The sequence below is a fragment of the Lycium ferocissimum genome, chromosome 7 (genome assembly GCF_029784015.1).
Source record: "Lycium ferocissimum isolate CSIRO_LF1 chromosome 7, AGI_CSIRO_Lferr_CH_V1, whole genome shotgun sequence".
NCBI classification, from domain to species: Eukaryota; Viridiplantae; Streptophyta; class Magnoliopsida; order Solanales; family Solanaceae; genus Lycium; species Lycium ferocissimum.
In genome coordinates this window covers 22,635,059-22,651,687 of record NC_081348.1, presented here as the reverse complement: position 1 = coordinate 22,651,687, position 16,629 = coordinate 22,635,059, and the positions used below count along the sequence as shown (strand labels likewise).

Below are 16,629 nucleotides of genomic sequence, written 5' to 3'. Positions count from 1 at the left end.
AACTGATTTTGTATTTAGCTACTAAATAAATAATCATGAGATTAAATTTGTCTCCTAATTTTTTATGCTTTACTTGTCATTTTTGTTTTTTACTTTTTTCAGAAAAGGATTTAGAGCATTTTAGTTTACAGTAACACAACTTATATTTTATTTGATTGACTTTGCTGATTTATTACGTGATGATTTTAGGGGAATTTGCACGATTGTCCTTCATTGGGGTGGTCTTTAGTTTTTGGCCCTAAAATTGCTGGTCTTTAATTTTTGGCGTTCGCTTAAAATATTTCGAGATTCTGAATTCGAATCCCGGCTTAGTCATAAAAATTAAAATTAAATATGAGGCAGAGGATTACTTTATGCGAAGGAACTTTGCCTTACTTTATCTGTTTTTTTTTAAAAAAAAACGCGCGCACTAAACCCCCTTGGACGCGCGCATACTTTTGTCAAGTTCCATTACGGGCAGTAACGTGAAGGATAACTTATCAAAGTTATCTGGGACGAAGCATCTTTTTGTCCGTGGCTGGAACTTTTTAACAAAAGTCCCGCATAGCGACAATTTTTTTTTTTAAAATTTTCGGCGCGGGTTCGAACATAACCTAAAAGTTTTAAAGATTTCAAATATAGAGGGGCAAAATTTAAAGACCACCCCAAACGTACCGCGCAAAAAAATGATAAAACAAAGTATATGCCTTAAAAAACTCTATCGATGGGGCAGACTTTTGCCTAAAAGTCGTAAATAATGTAACTTTTCTTAAGTCATAACTAAAAGTTGCCAGGAAGACAAAGTTCATACGTTTTCTTGATCTTATTAGTTACTCCCGTAAGGAATTTTGCAAACCCTTGTTTTTATTTTTTTGAGACGACCCCAAAATCACCGGGTATTTTTGGCCACCTTTTAAGGAAAAGTTTTGTCTTGTAAAAAAATGATGATTTTATTGGCGACCTAAGTCCATGCCTTAAAGCAAGTACGTAGCATAAGCCGAAACTTTTTGCAAAAACGCACGCTGCGAATTTTTTTATTTTTTGAGCGAGCGAGGGTTAACCCGGTTTCCATGAGGTATTTTTTTGGCCACCTTTAACAAACGAAGGAGCAAAAACTTTAAGACCGGCAATTTGAGGGGCAAAAATTAAGAACTGCCCGAATTTTTTTTTAAAATTTTAACGAACTCGAACCCATATGGCAAATTTTAAAGATTTCAAAGAGGACAATCCGGCATAAAAAAATGATGATTTTATTGAACAAGCATGTTTGATCATTTTATATGTTCTAGATATTTGAACAACGTATCTCATAATTTAGTTAGATTTTCTATTTCTCTGCTGAAAAAGATATCTTGTGAGAAGTTTTTCCCAAGTTGAATTGTACATATGCCAAGGGTACATTTGAACTTTTTAGTTCGTTGATGTAAGTAATACAAACTGATTAGTTTCGGTGAAAAAAAGTCAGCGATCTTTCTGTCACTCAATATTGTTTCTCGTTAAAAGGTGGTCTGCTCGTGGCTCTGGCAGACATTGACATATGTTTACTGTTACCTATATTTTTGGGATGATTCAGTATAACAATTCATAACTTTCACATGAAAAATAATGGATGCATAACTAACTTATGCAGTGTTTAGTTGACCACAAAAGAAAGGGATAGTTCTTGCAGAACTAAAACATCATTTGGTTCTATGTTTTAAATAATATCCACATTAACGTATTTTAAGATTTGAATCGTTTTATGCGGATGTAATGTAGAGAAGAACACACATGTTAGCAATACGAATATTAAACTAATAAAAGATAAATGCCTCTAAAGTAAGTAATTCATGCACAACTCTCCTTGATTATTAATCAAAATATAACAATTTGATTATTATTCATTTTATAAACAATGTGCAATATAATCCCCATATGACAAGTGAACCAAACGACCCCAAGTATATTTTCAAATCTGTAATTCTTCCCACAAGTACTAATCAATTGAATTTGAACATGTGCAAACATGCTGTCCCTATATCATATTAATAACCAGGGGTGCCAAATGGCAGCCAAAATTTATACAAGGTACAACAAAATATATATTAGAATGCCACAATTGAAACTTGAACTTGTGAAAGTTTTTGGAACCCCCTTTAGCAATACACTAGAATTTTCCCTAATGTCAAGGGGACTCAACAATTTATATATAACTATAATTTTTCGAGGAAAGGAGCTCATTTGAACCCCCTTGTTGATACCTAGCTCCGCCCCTGGATGCTATACACATCGACAAAACCCTGATATCGACGAATGTGAGACTTAGAAGTCAAATGTTAAATCCATCAATATGGTAGCTATTATGGCGATATCAGTTCCACCTGCTATTTGATCCCCTTGAGAAGTCCTTAGATGGCATGTCTGGCCTCCTAGCAATGTCTTCCTTGAACAGTACTATATATTTAAATCAACCTTGTCTCAGCACAAAGTCAGTCCCTCATGTTTGCCCTTGGAGTTCCATTAATCACAATGAGGCGAGAGTGAATGAGATTAGATACATGGCTTTTTGTCCTAGTCCGGATGTACTCCACAAGCATCCAAGACATAGTGCTGAAAGATGACGGATAATTTAGTAGAATCAAACCAGGCAATCAACAAACCGATGCTTCTGCACTAGGAAACAACCTATAAAAACGTCATTTACGCTTCGCCAGGTAGGATGCCCATATCTCATCTGCTGGAGGTGGTGGTTGGACCCAGTGCCCAGGTATTCGGCTGCATCAACACACAGAGGTTTTGGGAGGGGGGAGTGGGGTTTTGTTAGATACGCCTCACATTTGTCATTATGCAGACATAACTTGTCATGAAGAATTGGAAAGAAGTCCATTTTGTCCGTTTAAATGAATGTGACTTCAAAGAGAATACTGATTAAAAGAAGATCGTAGTTCACGGCAGAAGACACTAAAGGGTCAAACAGCAATGACTTCACATTCCGAGTGCAAAAGGGCATAATTTTCAACGATACAAAAGCAGTGAGAGTCAATCACCAGACTAGCTGTATCAAGCTGGTCCTTCAGCTGGATTACTGTGGATTCTATTACCACAGCTGATTCCAAGAAAATACCCTACTTATACTTTGATTATGACTTTGAAATGATTCTTTTGATATGATTTTCCAACCTTATTACTAGTTTTCTTTTAGTAGCTGAGTTAAAAAATGTTAAATCACACATGCTTAAAGTGAATTGCCAAATCTAAAAAGCAGGAATATTAACACATTGTTAAAGAACGTAATTGGATATTTTTTCCAAGGACGTGATTGAGAGACAAATTTCATTTAATTAATGAAGCTATGCTACAGATGTCCATCTGACCAACAAATGCAATCATGAGATGTTCCTTTTCGACATTTTTCTTCCTCATGTTTGCAGCTTGTTCTTTGTGTGTTAGTGAAAACCTTAGTAAACAAGGAAACAGCTAATGCAACTTTTACATTTGTGGACTAAAAGAATAGAAATACTAGCAGGATTTAGCAAGATATATTTACCTTCCTCCAGGTCTGATGTATGCATCCCATGTTCTTCTTACCTGCATATAAGAAGGAAAAGGTTTCATGTCACCTAAGCCTTTAAATTGTCAAGCATAATCAATTTTGAAATTTCTTCTTGCAAAAATTACTCACAAATAAACATATAGGAACGAATAGAATGAGCTAAAGAAATGCAAATCTACAGCAGGAGTAAATAATTAACAAGACAATAGCCAAGTTCACCTCTATAAGAGTTCCCAAATCATGATTACTTCCATAGTAATAGTGATAAAATTCCATTGGTAGATTTGCCACAGAATCATGTAAGCTGGCTGAGCCTGCCTCTTCAGATCCACCCTTTTCTAACTCATTGACAGGTATAGGACCTGATTTATCTTTTTCCTCAGTCGTTTGATCTTGATTTATTTTAACGGCACCGGTATTAGCATGCAGGTCACCAGGCTCTGGTCTCTGACTTTGAACTGTTTTCCTGGATACCTCAGCAGTTGCAATTGCATCCTTAACAGCATCTGTATCAGCTGCTGCCTTTGCCTGCCGCTCTTCTTCCTCAACTGCAGCTCTTACCTTTTCTAGAAACTTGTCATCCTCCTCTGGAAGAAAGTGACCTATTCAAGTACAAACAACGATGTCACATATTAAGACTGAAGAAGATGTCTTTGGGACCAAAGGGGATAAGACTGAGGGTAAAAGGCAGTAAAAGTATCTTTCATAAGTAAGGGTTCTACTCCTCATCCCATAAAGCCAAATGTCTACAGGTGATAGCAAAACAGTAGCAACTCTTACTCTCCAGTCTCTCTGAATGTCTATGCCTAAAAAATCAGCATACAAAAATAGTCACATACAGAAGACACATTAACTGCATATTTGGGTTAAATTCTCCATAGGACTCATGAAGCAAAAGAGGAAGCTGCCAAATGATAAACACACTTGCAGCATTAAAAAAGAAATTATAATCCCAAGGGGAAACTACTGATTCTTTCACGAAGGGGAAACTACTGATTCTTTCACCAAATTCATTTTCCCATTGAGCATCCAGTAGTCAACAAATAATAAAGACTTATTCATTACAAACTTTTTTAACAATCCATGACGAACACTGCATGATTTTACTTAAAAAGTGCAGATTTCAACCATAAACATAAGAGTCCAACTAGAAACAAAGTAAAAATAATAAAGTTAAAAGGAAAAGGATAATACAAGCTAGGATAAACTAAAGGAAACACTAAAACAGATCAACATCATTGGAATATTTACCTTGCTTCTTCAACTTCTGAACCCTGATGGAGCGTAATTCTTGCAATTTCTCTACTATCAATGCCAGCTCAAGCTGAAAGCAAAAATAGAAGTGACTCATCATCATTATACCAAGAAATAAAGGGCACCCAATGTTATATTAAATGGTTGTCATCTCAAATAAACCATAAATCAACCTCTAGCTTGTGGTATTGACAAGGAACCTCCTCTTTTTTTTTTTGTGTGTGTGTGTGTGAGGGGGAGAGGTTATGTCTGGCAGAATTCGTTTACTGGAATAGGAGAAGGAGCAAAATTAAACCACACAAAAACATTGAACTGGATGATAAATATGGTGCCACCATGTCAAAACTCTCAAAAGTTTCTACAATGCTTAAGAAATTGCTAGATCGGTTGTGGAAAAGCTTTGACAACTTCAACAGTCATGTCCAGTCTGAATGAATAAGCAACCATCATAAGGGAAAAAAAAAAAAAAAAAAAAAAAGAACGAATAAGCAAGCATCATTCGCACCTCAGATTCTAGTCTCTTTTTATCCTCTTTTGCCTTTAGCTTTGCTATTTCCTTCATCTTTTCAACCTGCACATAGACCTCAGTTACTGATGTAGCAATGGCACCTTTAATGTGAACATGCACAACAGAAACAGCAGGAACTAAGTTTTGGTAGCTCAGTGACACTCAGTGCAGCTACTCCAGAAAACCTAGAAGCATTTATTAGTAATAGTATGACATCATAAAATAACACGCGTACTCCAATAGAACCCACTATACTGTGTTGTTCTTATTGAGCATACAGTGGAGTGCAATGAATCCTGTTATGGAAATCTCTGAAAACCAGTGGTAATAATAACACAATAATGTGGATACAGGATGTTTAACGGAAAAGTTATGAGATCACCAAATAAGTAATATGATTAGGTATAAAGACCTGGTAGTTCTATAAGGATCATTTTCTCTTGACTTGGCCTGAACTACAAAATCTGCTTTGTTTCTATAAACCTTACAATTAGTTATATAAGATCAGGAAAAAAACATGCAGAATTGACAACACTATGTCTCTAGTCCAAGCAGAATGGTTAACTATGAAATTTAGATTTGTGGTAAACCAAGCTAAAAAGCATTTGCAGATAGTGAAAAGTTGATAAATGAGTGGAATTGCCCAACAGATCAATGAGGCTATAGTCTCACCATGGTGTAGGCTGCAGCTGAGGCCAAGTAATAGGTTCTTAAAATCTGATGCAACTATTGCTCAATGGGTATTCAATCAAGGATGGGAACTAAAGATCCAGAAGAAATTGTAATGATCGGGAGATTGGAAAGAATCTTCTCTTCGAAAAAAGCTTGAAGATATCAGCACATTATAAAACGAGCCTGACTCCCGGAGATGGAATGCAAGCAACGTAGAATATTCACAGTGAAGTTTTGCTAGGTGCATTAGTTATGCAGTTTCAGTATCAATACCTTGCGTTTTGCAATATCCTTGGCTATCTCTCTGGCCCTCCATTCATCAGCTTCTGCATCAATTTGGTCATATTGCTCTCGTTCCTAAAGAAAAGTGTGACGTCAGAAATCAGAATGCTAAAATGAACAACACATACACCTTAGAGATTAAAATTCCAAAAATAGTGTAGACAAAGAAAAAGATGAATGCAGTAAAATGGGAACTATAGCACCTTTGCTAGCTTTTCTGCAACGCGTTTCCTCTTCCTCTTTCGCCAAAGTTTGTTCCTTTTGTACTTGTGCATTTTATTTGCTAATCTAACAGATGCAGATTTTTCTTCCCACGGGGCCATCTCATCCGTGATAGCCCTAAAAGGTTCCAACTGAGCTCTCAATTTTGATATTAAAGCATTAGCCGCTTCCAACGACAGCGATTCTTGGCTTTCCATATTGATCCTCGAATGCTCCATAAACTTAACAAAACTGTCAATAGAGCCTTCACCAGCCACATTTTCTGAACTCTCCTCAGAATTTTCTTTCTTGTCTTTCAACGTAATTAACATTTCCAGCTCTTTCTTCCTGCTCAAATACTTCAAAATTCAAAAACCCAGAAGAAAAATGGGAGCACTTAAACAATCATATTCATAAACAATAATGCATATAGTACTGATTTGAAGTTTTAAGCTTTAGTTATACAATAAAGTTCTCACCCGCCCGATTTGCCGAACCCCTCCCGGCTTTTTCTATCTTTTACCTAACAAACATTTCCAGCTCTTTTTGCCTACTCGAAAATTCCAAACCCAAAAACCGAGAAGACCAAAATGCAAACACTTTAAAATTAGTATTCAAATAATGCATGCATCGTAGTGTTCCTGAATCAACTTTAGCCCCATCGTCCGAACCTTTGTCAGATTTTCTTTCTTATCTTTCACCCTAATTAACATTAGCCATTCTTATTATCTGCTAAAAATAATCCGAAGAAAAAACCCAGAAGACCTAAACACGAACAATATCAAATTTGAATTCTTTTTTCCCCCTCATTTAAGCATCTGGTATGAAACAAATCCACTGGCCTGACTATACCTATTTGCGAGGGAAACCCCATTAATAGGGTAAAGCACTGTGCATTGCGAGGTTCTCCACTTCCGCGCCCCCGCTGGTATCAAATTTGCATTCAAATAAAGCAAATAATAGTGGTTTTGTTTCAAAGTTTTAGCCCGATTTCCAAACCGTCATCATATTTTTCTCCCTTATCTTTCACCTTAATTACTCCCCCCGTTTTGTTTTACGTGACACTATTTTCTTCTTAGTCTATTCCAAAAACTCTTTTCCGTACTGCTTTGATATGCTTTTCCTTGAGCCGAGGGTCTATTGAAAACAGCCTCTCTACCTCCCAAGGTAGGGTAAGGTCTGCGTACACACTACCCTCCCCAGACCCCACTTGTGGGATAACACTGGGTATGTTGTTATTGCTGTTGTAGTCCATTCCAAAAAAAAAAAAGAAATGACACCTTTCAATTTCTACAAACAATTTAAACTTTAAATGAAACAAAGTAAGTATCATTTCCAGCTCTTTCTGACTGCTCAATATCCAGAAAGACCTAAACAGTAACACATACTAATTCACATCCAATAATGCAAACATCATATAGTTTCATGATTCAAAGTTTTAAACTTTAATGTTACTTACAAAGCTGTTGCAAGATTGACAGTATCCTGTAAGTTTTTGAGGTGATCAATCACATTGCTGGTATTCCAGAAAGTAGTAGAAGCTGGTGGAAAAGCCGGTAATGGTGGAGGTAACGGTCGGCCAAATGGTGTTGGTAGGCCCTGTGGATTCATCGGATACTACAAGTTCATTCAGAGAAATTAAAATCAGCTGAATATGTTTAGAACATTGAACAAATCGAGAATTTAAAGAATAGTGAAACAGTGGAATTAAATAAATTAAATTACCTGCATCTTGGATGTCTAAAAATGTTAAACCCTAGCAGATGTGTGAATTGATAATTTCAGGCAGCAATTGTTTCTTGATTCGCGCCTTCTGAATTTTGGTCTCTGAATGAGGCCTGAAGGTTGATACATAAGAGGGGATAATGAGAAAGGTCAAATAATATTTTATTTAACAATCCAATACAAACAAGTAGTCAGGATGGCCGAGTGGTCTAAGGCGCCAGACTCAAGTTCTGGTCTTCGAGAGAGGGCGTGGGTTCAAATCCCACTTCTGACAATTAAGGTTTTTTCTTTTTGATTGTTTTCCCTATTTTTTGCTAATTGCATTTTTTAATAAATATATTCTTTAAAAAAAATTAAATAGGATCAATTCAGTACACGAAGTGATGCAAAGTGGAGCTGTAATAACTTGACATTCATACACTTCATCTTATTCAATGTAAAACAAAAATGACAAGGAAAAAGAAGACATATTAGTAAGTACTTAGGAGCCGTTTGGACATGGTTTGAAACTATGGTTTCAAATCATGTTTGGACATATAATTTGAATAGCTTAAGTTGTATATTCTCTTATAGACATAAAAACTCCAAAGTTATGAAAACTATCAAAACATTTTCAATTCTTATACAATCTTACCAAATGAGCAAGTTATAGTTCATAACAAAATTAATACGCTATTAGAAGGCCTTTCTAAAAAATACAACATCAATTGATCAAACTTTAGTTCAATAAAAAAGAAAATTTAACATGAATAGTAATGAGGTTGGTAGACATAAATAAAGGTTGGTGGAAGTTAATGAGGTTGGAAAATGGTTAGTGGGAGTAATTATTTAAAATATCTATAACTTATGGGTCTCTTTTTACAAAATATAAACTTGTTTAATAAATTTTATATTTAAATTTTTTAAACAAAGTTTGAAACCCCAAATAAGCACTTTTGGATGATTTGGGGTTTAAACAAACCATGGATTTAAAATCGTGTCCAAATGCCGTTTAATCTCACGGTTTAAACCCATGTCCGAACTCATACTTAGTAACTAGTGGAAATCCATCGAAGAAGACATATTAGTAAGTACTTAGTAACTAGTGGAAATCCATCAATTTTAAATTGTGAATTTTGCAACAACAACATACACAATGTGATTCCATAGATTGTGAATTTTGATAAAATTAGTTTTCCTTGGAACAATCATTGAGAAATGCCGGTTAATTTGAAATAACGGCGGAAGCTTTTCAAGGCATGAACACTTTTTACGAAAGCACAGGATCCCTTGAACTAGGTAATTGGTCCTGATTTTCCTGTGAGTGTCAATGAGCTTAGATTGTCTGTTGAAATCTTGGCTAAGGCTATACAGTGCAGGATAGGCTATCTCGGAAGATTGTTCTAGTAGAAGGCCATATGTTGAGTTCATGTTCATTTTCACTGCTCTCCTGATACTTGACAGGAATTTCTGGACTTAAATTGACACAGTTGAAAAGCTGAAGCCTCTGTTTTCTTCCCATTGGAGACTAGTGCTGATTTATCTTGAACCTGATGTGACTTCATGAAGCTAATATTTGAACAAAGAGTCATTTGGTCCCCAACTGGTAATCGTACAAGTCCTTCTGTAGTTTTGTCATCACCTAGAATGATCCATCTAAAACAGGCATTTCTTTCTTGAATGACTAGTACACTCTGCAACCCTTTTCTTAGTCTATTTCATATAAGCTAGTAATTAGCATTATTATTGAAGCAACGAATCTTATACTTTTAGACAAACGATATGACCCGACAACTAAAAACATCAACAAACAGTAATGTCTTTGGTCCCCTCATCGATCTAATTTGTAAAGTTAACTGATACCGGAAGTTTTCCTAAAGAGAAATGCATTTAAAACTTAATTCTCTTCACTTAGGAAAAACATGCCCTGCTACTGTGTTACAGTTACCTACTTCCTAGCCAACCTAGTTGTTCTTTTGCTTTGGACTATGAATATTGGGGAGACATTTCACAAGCCCATGAACCTAAAGCCAGTAAGTATGCCATCAGCTTAAGACGACAAGCCAACAAGCAAAAGACAGTAGGTGTTAATTACACCAACTCCAAGACATGATTCTTGATTTTGCATATTAATTTGTTGAATGGGATATGGCATACAAGTTAGCAGATCGATGCATATTTTATAAACACACTTGAAGCCACCTTGTGTCCAACCCTTCGGCGAAAAATTACATCTTGTTCAGGGGTGTCAACTACGGCAAATTACTTGCTAAAGTCACTTTTCTTTATTTGAAGTCACTAAAGTCAGACTAGTTTACCCACAAAGTCATTATAGTCAAAAGCTAAAGGGATAATTTTATAAATCTCCCCTCAAGTTTGGCTTCATAACTCTAATTTCACTTGTGGTTTGTGATATTAGATTTGTCTGAAGATTTAACTTATGGTGACATTCAAGTTTCCTAATTAGTATAGGTGACTTGTGGGGACCATAATAAAGCAAAACTTAATTAAATTAGGGATTAAGATGATTGGGGTCTTACTTATATTTTTTCAAACTTCTTAATCTTTTGTAAACTACAAAAATACCCCAACTTAATCCCAAAACCCACCACCCACACACACTCCTCTCTCCCCCCCCCCCCCCCCCCCCCCCCCACCCGCGCTCCCAATTTTTTTTTTTTTTAAATTGATCTTTTTTATTTGATTTTTCACCAACCCCCCTCACCCTACCCCCCTCGAAAAAATATTATTTTTTTGAATTTTTGTTTTATTTTTAATTTTTTTTCACCAGCTCCCCTCCTCCCACGCCTCACCCCACCCCAACCCACCCCCCTCAGCCCCCCTTCCGCACCCCAAAAAAAAAAAAATTAAAAAGTTTTGAATCCTTTTTTCTTTATTTTTTCACCGGTCCCCCCCCCCCCCCCTTCCCACCCAATTTTTTTTTCACCAGGCACCCCCTTCCTTCTCCCCGCCCCTCCCCACCCCCGGAAACAAAAATAATATTTTTTTTTTAAAAAAGTTTTGATTTTTTATTTGTTTTTTCACCTAGCTCACCCCTCCTCCTCCTTGCTACCCCCCCCCCCCCCCCCCCCCCCGCAAAAAAAAAAAAGTTTTGATTTTTTTTTTACCAGCCCCCACTCCTCCTCCTCCCACCCTCACGCCCCCCCCCACCCCCCAAAAAAAATTATTTTTTTAAAAAAAAAGTTTTTTCTTTTTGTTTTTTTTTGCACCCCCTATGTTATATCCCGTGTTTTTGCATATTCGGAAGTTTCGAAATAATTGCGACTTGTAAGGAGTAAGGCCATATTTTGGTTTTATTTAGCATATAAATTTCTTCATGAGAAGTATTGACGCGGAAACATCGGAGAAGGCCTAGGGGCAATTTTGGAATTTTGGAAATTAGTTCCGGAAATTTTAAAATAGGATCCATGATGAATTGGGCTAGAAAAAAAAAAGAATTTAGGCCCAAATGTTGAGGGTGGGCGAGTCAACATGGCCTTGGCCCAACCAATTTAAATGGTCATGTGCTAAGCATGTGGCTTGTGAGTATAAGTGGATGATTCCATGCATAATCATCCATTAGAAAGTTCAAAAAAAAAAAAACAGAGAGGGGAGTACGAAAGGCCATTCGGCCGAACTCCTTGGAAAAAAAAAAATTCTAGTTCTCCAACTTTGATTCAAAAATCTCTTCCTTCTTGAATTCTTGATAAGTTCAAGACGCTTTGACGTGGTATAATTAGTTTAGCTAAAAAGACCACGTTTGCGACAAGTCGGAATTTGAAGAAAAGGTAAAAATTCTATGTTTTTGTGTTATGGAATGGGTATATGTGTTATAGTGATTAGAGTTGCATGAAAATTATGGAATTGTTATGTGTGGTGTACAAGCCGTGTGTGTGTGTGTGTGTTATGGCCGTGGGGTGCTATAAAGTGAAGGGAGATGGATTGAATTCATTTAGTGTATTAATTGTGTTGTTGTGTTCTTGTGGAGTAAATGAAAGGAGAATGGTTTAAGTTGGCATGAAAAATCCATTGTTAGGTTGTTGTAGGAATTATGTGATTTTATTCTAGTTTTATGTTAACATGGGAATGAAATTGTTAAGATGCAAGTTATGATGATTGTTGATGAAATTGGAAGATGGAAACATACTATGAATATGCATGTTAAAGATTAAAAGTTTTGGATGCATTACGGCTTTGGTGTGGAAAAAAGTTTGTATATCTTGTGAATATTTTGTAGAAATGATATGAAATATTTCCGAATTGTATTTGAATGGTTTTGGATTAGTAAATGAATTGAAACGGTTGACATGAAGTTGGAAGTATGAAGTTGGAGATGAGTTAATGCATTATGTATGAAAGACTATTTGTGTTAATATGTGTTTGGTAGCGATTATTGGTGTTGTTGATGTTGTTGTTGGGTTGGTTGTTGTCATTTAAGCGAGTTTAATGCTCGGGATGTTGAATGTATAGGGGGAAATCTGGGAAATTTCGGTAGGCAAATATGGATTTAAACTTGAATTCTTAAAAGCTTGTAACTCACATTTGGTAATTATGACCAATTGTAGGATTTTGGTAGAAACGGAGCTCGAGCGTACGTAAGACGCGAATAAGGTATGTAAAGCCTTACCCTCCTTTCTTTTGGCATGTCCTAGACGTAATAGATTTGGATACGAGCCTTGGGGGTGAGTCTATTCCTAGAAATCCGAGGTTGAGTTTGCCCCTTTTTCCATTCAATAGAATTGAATTGTGCCTTTTATGTTTTATGCTGAAATAATGTTAAGCACCGATAATTTTCACAAATGGAACCGAATTGTCCTAAAACTCTCGTAAGTGACTTCGTAAAGGCTAATGTTCGTCGTTCACGTCCGCCACCCCGACCCGATCCGGGTGGGCCCACAAATGCGAGACTTTTGTATTGCTCCATTTGACTTATTTTGGTACAATAATTAAAGGAAACTTTTTGGGTCCGTTGTCCCGACTACCAAAAGGACGACGCTTGTTGAACTACTTCATTATGTTCTATAGTATACTTTCTTTGTAACAACGTTACTATTATAATTATTGCTTCGGTTTTTCAAAAAATGGTTTTAAACGCGTTCGTGGTTCACTAATGATTTTTAAAGAACTAGTTTTGTACAAAGAAACATAAAATTGATTTTTTTTAAAACTCTCTAAAACCACTCCGAAAGGGGTGCGAGGCTTTACTATTTTATTTCATTTACTACTTATGTTTACGTTATCATTACTAATATGCCCGAAGGGGCCATTATTATTATTAGGCCAAACCCATCGACAGACACATGTGGTTGTCCACTTCTTTCACTTGAGCACCTAAAGTCACCCTTGTTCCATTTAGAAAGCGCTGGTCATTCCTATTCCACTTAGACACTTTTTGCACCGTTATCTGAGCAAAATCAATACTAAAAGGGGGCGCCACCTCATTGCACATCCAACCAGTCCAAAAGCCCCAATTTTTAATGGTCAAAACTCCACAAATTTACAAATTAGTGAATTTACAATTAAAATGAGTTGGCACAATTTAATTGAGTTGGCACAATTTAAATGAGCTGGCATAATTTAATTGGTCACTTAATCCACGTAGAGACGATCAAGTGTTGGTTTTGCTCCGATAACGGTGCAAAAAGTGTCTAAGTGGAATAGGAATGACCACCTGTGTGGTTGTCTAAATGGAACAAGGACCACCTTAGGTGCTCGAGTGAAAGAAGTAGACGACCACAGGTGTTTGTCGATGGGTTTGGCCTTATTATTATGCCGGAAGCGGCATGCCCGAAGGGGCCATCATTCCTACGCCGGGGCCGGCGCCGAAGGGGCCATTGTGATATAGGCGGGAAGCGCGGTGCCCGAAGGGGCCATTATTGATATCGAGCCGGAAGTGGTTGCCTCGAAAAGCGGTTATCATTATTTTGCGGAAAGCGCGCGTGTGACGTATTGCATTACTCCTTTAGAAGAGGTGTTCTAGATTACATTACTTACTCCGGAATCGTTAGTTGGATTGTGATTATTTACTTAAAGCTTGTTTGGGACTCGTGTATTTATTTATGTTTTCTATGCTTGGCGAAAGGAGATTTTGGGTTGATTGTGATTTCTTCCTTCCTAAATTGCGCGGTGGTTATTATCTATCTCGCTTTTACATATTCGCACATATTCCGTCGACTCCCTTTTCTTCTGTGGGTCGCGTTTTTCATGCCCGCAGGCTGTGGACGCGACTCGACGATCCATCCTACTTTGGGGATTCGGCTACGAGAGCTCCGACAACCCACCTGCTCCGAGGTCGTTCCTATTTTGGTATAATTTTGTGTATATATTCCGCAAGTCGTACTTTTTAGACGTCCGTGGGAATGTGTGTTATGGGTGTTTGTTTGGTTCGCCGTCTCTATATTGTTGTACGAGAGGTAGCGTAGCCTCTTCGGCCCGCCTTGTCCTATGCCATGTATATATTATGTATGTGTATATATGTCAAGACGTTTTAAGACGTTTTGAGTTATATACCGACTTTAGTATTTTATCTAGAATTTTCGACAAAAAAAAATCTCCGATCACCATGTTCGAGTGCAAGTAGCAAATGTTGAGTTCTCGGACAGGTAAGCTTCCGGCCACTTGTCATGGCCCTGTGGAGGTCATGACACCCTACCCTTCCAAGAAAAATGTTTGTTTTAAAAAATAAAAAAGTTTTGAAAAGTTTTTATTTTTATTTTTTTGCACCACACGCCCTCTCTCTCTCTCAAAAAAAAAATCTTGAAAAGAAGTTTTTGATTTTTATTTTTTTTGAGTTTAGAAAAAGTTTGGATAAAATCCAAGTTGTTGTTGTGTGTTTGTAGTGAAATAGATGATTTTTCTGTTGTTATCCTGATATGGTTCAGGGTTTAGGAAAAGATATCCAACAAATATTTTTTTTATTCTTGCCCTGGTATTTATCTAGTTCTATTTGTAGAAGATGACCAACAGATTTGTAGTTGTTAACGCAACAAGTTCTACACTTTTTTAACAAGTAGATAATCGTTGTAACGACTCACTAATCTATTGATATAGCTTCTTAGCCATTTGGTTCTCGTTTGTAGAAGATATCCAACGAGATTTGTAGTTGTTACCAACAAGTTCTACACTTGTTGCAACAAGTAGATATCTGTTGCAACAACTACAAATCTGTTGGACATAACTTCAGTTATTTAGTTCTGTTTGTAGAAGATATCCAACATATTTGTAGTTGTTGCAACAAGTTTATACTTGTTGCAACAAGTAGACAATCTATTTCTGAATCAGGAAATGTTGAGGAAAGATATGGTCAAATTGACAGCCAAACTGACAATCAATCCTCAGAAAGAGAGGAAGAACAGAGCCAAGAAGCAGTAGATACAAATGAAGAAAGTGAAGAGTAACTACAAGATAAAGAAGCTAATGATGGAAATGAAGGAGATGGAGTAGATCAAGGAAATCTGCTACACCCCAGAGGGCAGTTGCTGAACAAATTATTACTTAAGTTGTGGTATTTGGAGCTAAGGTGGTTGTTGAACAAATTTTTTTTTTTTTTTTTTTGACCTTTATATTATTTGTGAATGATGTTTATGAACTTATTTATTTTGATTAGTTGTGGTATTTGGAGCCAAGGTGGCTGTTGAACAATTTTTGTTTATGAACTTATTTAATTTGCTTACTAATTGTTGCAACAGATGCAACAAATCATATAATTGTTGAAGAAGTTGCAACAAGTTATTAATTTGTTTCAACAAGTTACTAATCTTTTTAAACAAGTTGCTTAGTTGTTGCAACAAATTACTCACCTTGTTGGAAAAAATAAAACAGTTGCTTAAATTATTGCACTAAATAAAAAAAAAATAGGTTTATTACATCAAAATACCCCAACTATACTCGAAAAGTCGATATCACACCTAAACTATACGAGCGACCTATTACACGCCTAATATATTCAAAAGTGATATTTTTTACTCCCCGAGAGCCGACGTGGCATAAAATATAAAAATAATTAAAAAATAGGCGCGTTTTATTTAAAATTAATTCATTTTTTCTTTTTTTTTAATACTTAATTATATTTTTTTTAATCCCACCCCCACCCCCAACCCCCACCCATACCTTTCTTCTTCATTTCCCCACCCATCCCTTCCTTCCAACCCCCCACCCGTCTCTTTCCACTCCGTCTTCCTCTTGTTTACTCCCTAAATCCACCGCCACCTAAATAGTAACGAAATATATGGACGATGAAGGGATTATCGTTTCCCTCTAAATCCACCGCCACCGTCCCTTCTCCACTATTTCCTCTCTTGTTTCCTCCTCCTCTCTAATTCCTCTTGTTTTTTTCTTCCACTTCTGTTCATATATTAAATTTTTTCGTGACAATGGGTACAAATTTGTGAGCACAAACGGTGAGCCAAAAGTGGTTCAATAGAACCAAATGTTGATCCGTTGGATTAGAGGGAATTCAATGCTTGGGTTTTGCAAAGAGGCGTAGTTTTACCTTAAA

The 16,629-nt window shown here is 36.5% G+C and overlaps 1 protein-coding gene and 1 non-coding gene across 5 annotated transcripts; one reads left to right on the top strand and one right to left on the bottom strand.

Annotated features, from left to right (window-relative positions):
• Positions 1 to 1,957: 1,957 nt before the first annotated feature.
• On the bottom strand, positions 1,958 to 8,299 carry LOC132063843 (U11/U12 small nuclear ribonucleoprotein 59 kDa protein). 4 transcript variants are annotated; one of them, XR_009416458.1, is made up of 11 exons: positions 8,154 to 8,299; positions 7,888 to 8,045; positions 6,431 to 6,776; positions 6,219 to 6,302; positions 5,271 to 5,336; positions 4,763 to 4,835; positions 3,731 to 4,113; positions 3,506 to 3,546; positions 2,644 to 2,733; positions 2,517 to 2,568; positions 1,958 to 2,412 (listed from the first exon to the last, which is right to left on the bottom strand). XR_009416458.1 is itself a non-coding variant. In XM_059456572.1 (10 exons), the coding sequence occupies exons 1-9, from the start codon at positions 8,157 to 8,159 to the stop codon at positions 2,655 to 2,657; spliced, it is 1,236 nt and encodes a 411-aa protein (XP_059312555.1). In that variant the 5' UTR covers positions 8,160 to 8,299; the 3' UTR covers positions 1,958 to 2,568; positions 2,644 to 2,654. The 4 variants fall into 4 exon arrangements, 2 of the variants coding, with proteins under 2 accessions (XP_059312555.1, XP_059312554.1); XR_009416457.1 differs by having other exon boundaries at positions 2,517 to 2,733; XM_059456572.1 differs by having other exon boundaries at positions 1,958 to 2,568.
• A 44-nt stretch (positions 8,300 to 8,343) lies between these two features.
• On the top strand, positions 8,344 to 8,427 carry TRNAL-CAA (transfer RNA leucine (anticodon CAA)). Its single transcript has one exon. It is a non-coding gene; the product is annotated as a tRNA-Leu (tRNA).
• Positions 8,428 to 16,629: the final 8,202 nt, after the last annotated feature.

Excerpts from the sequence above, each read along its gene's own strand:
- LOC132063843 (XM_059456571.1), bottom strand. Across the intron at positions 4,836-5,270 it reads AAAAGAGACTAGAATCTGAG|CTTGAGCTGGCATTGATAGT; the intron begins GTGCGAATGATG and ends TTTTGCTTTCAG. Across the intron at positions 4,114-4,762 it reads TCAGAAGTTGAAGAAGCAAG|GTCACTTTCTTCCAGAGGAG; the intron begins GTAAATATTCCA and ends GTACTTGAATAG.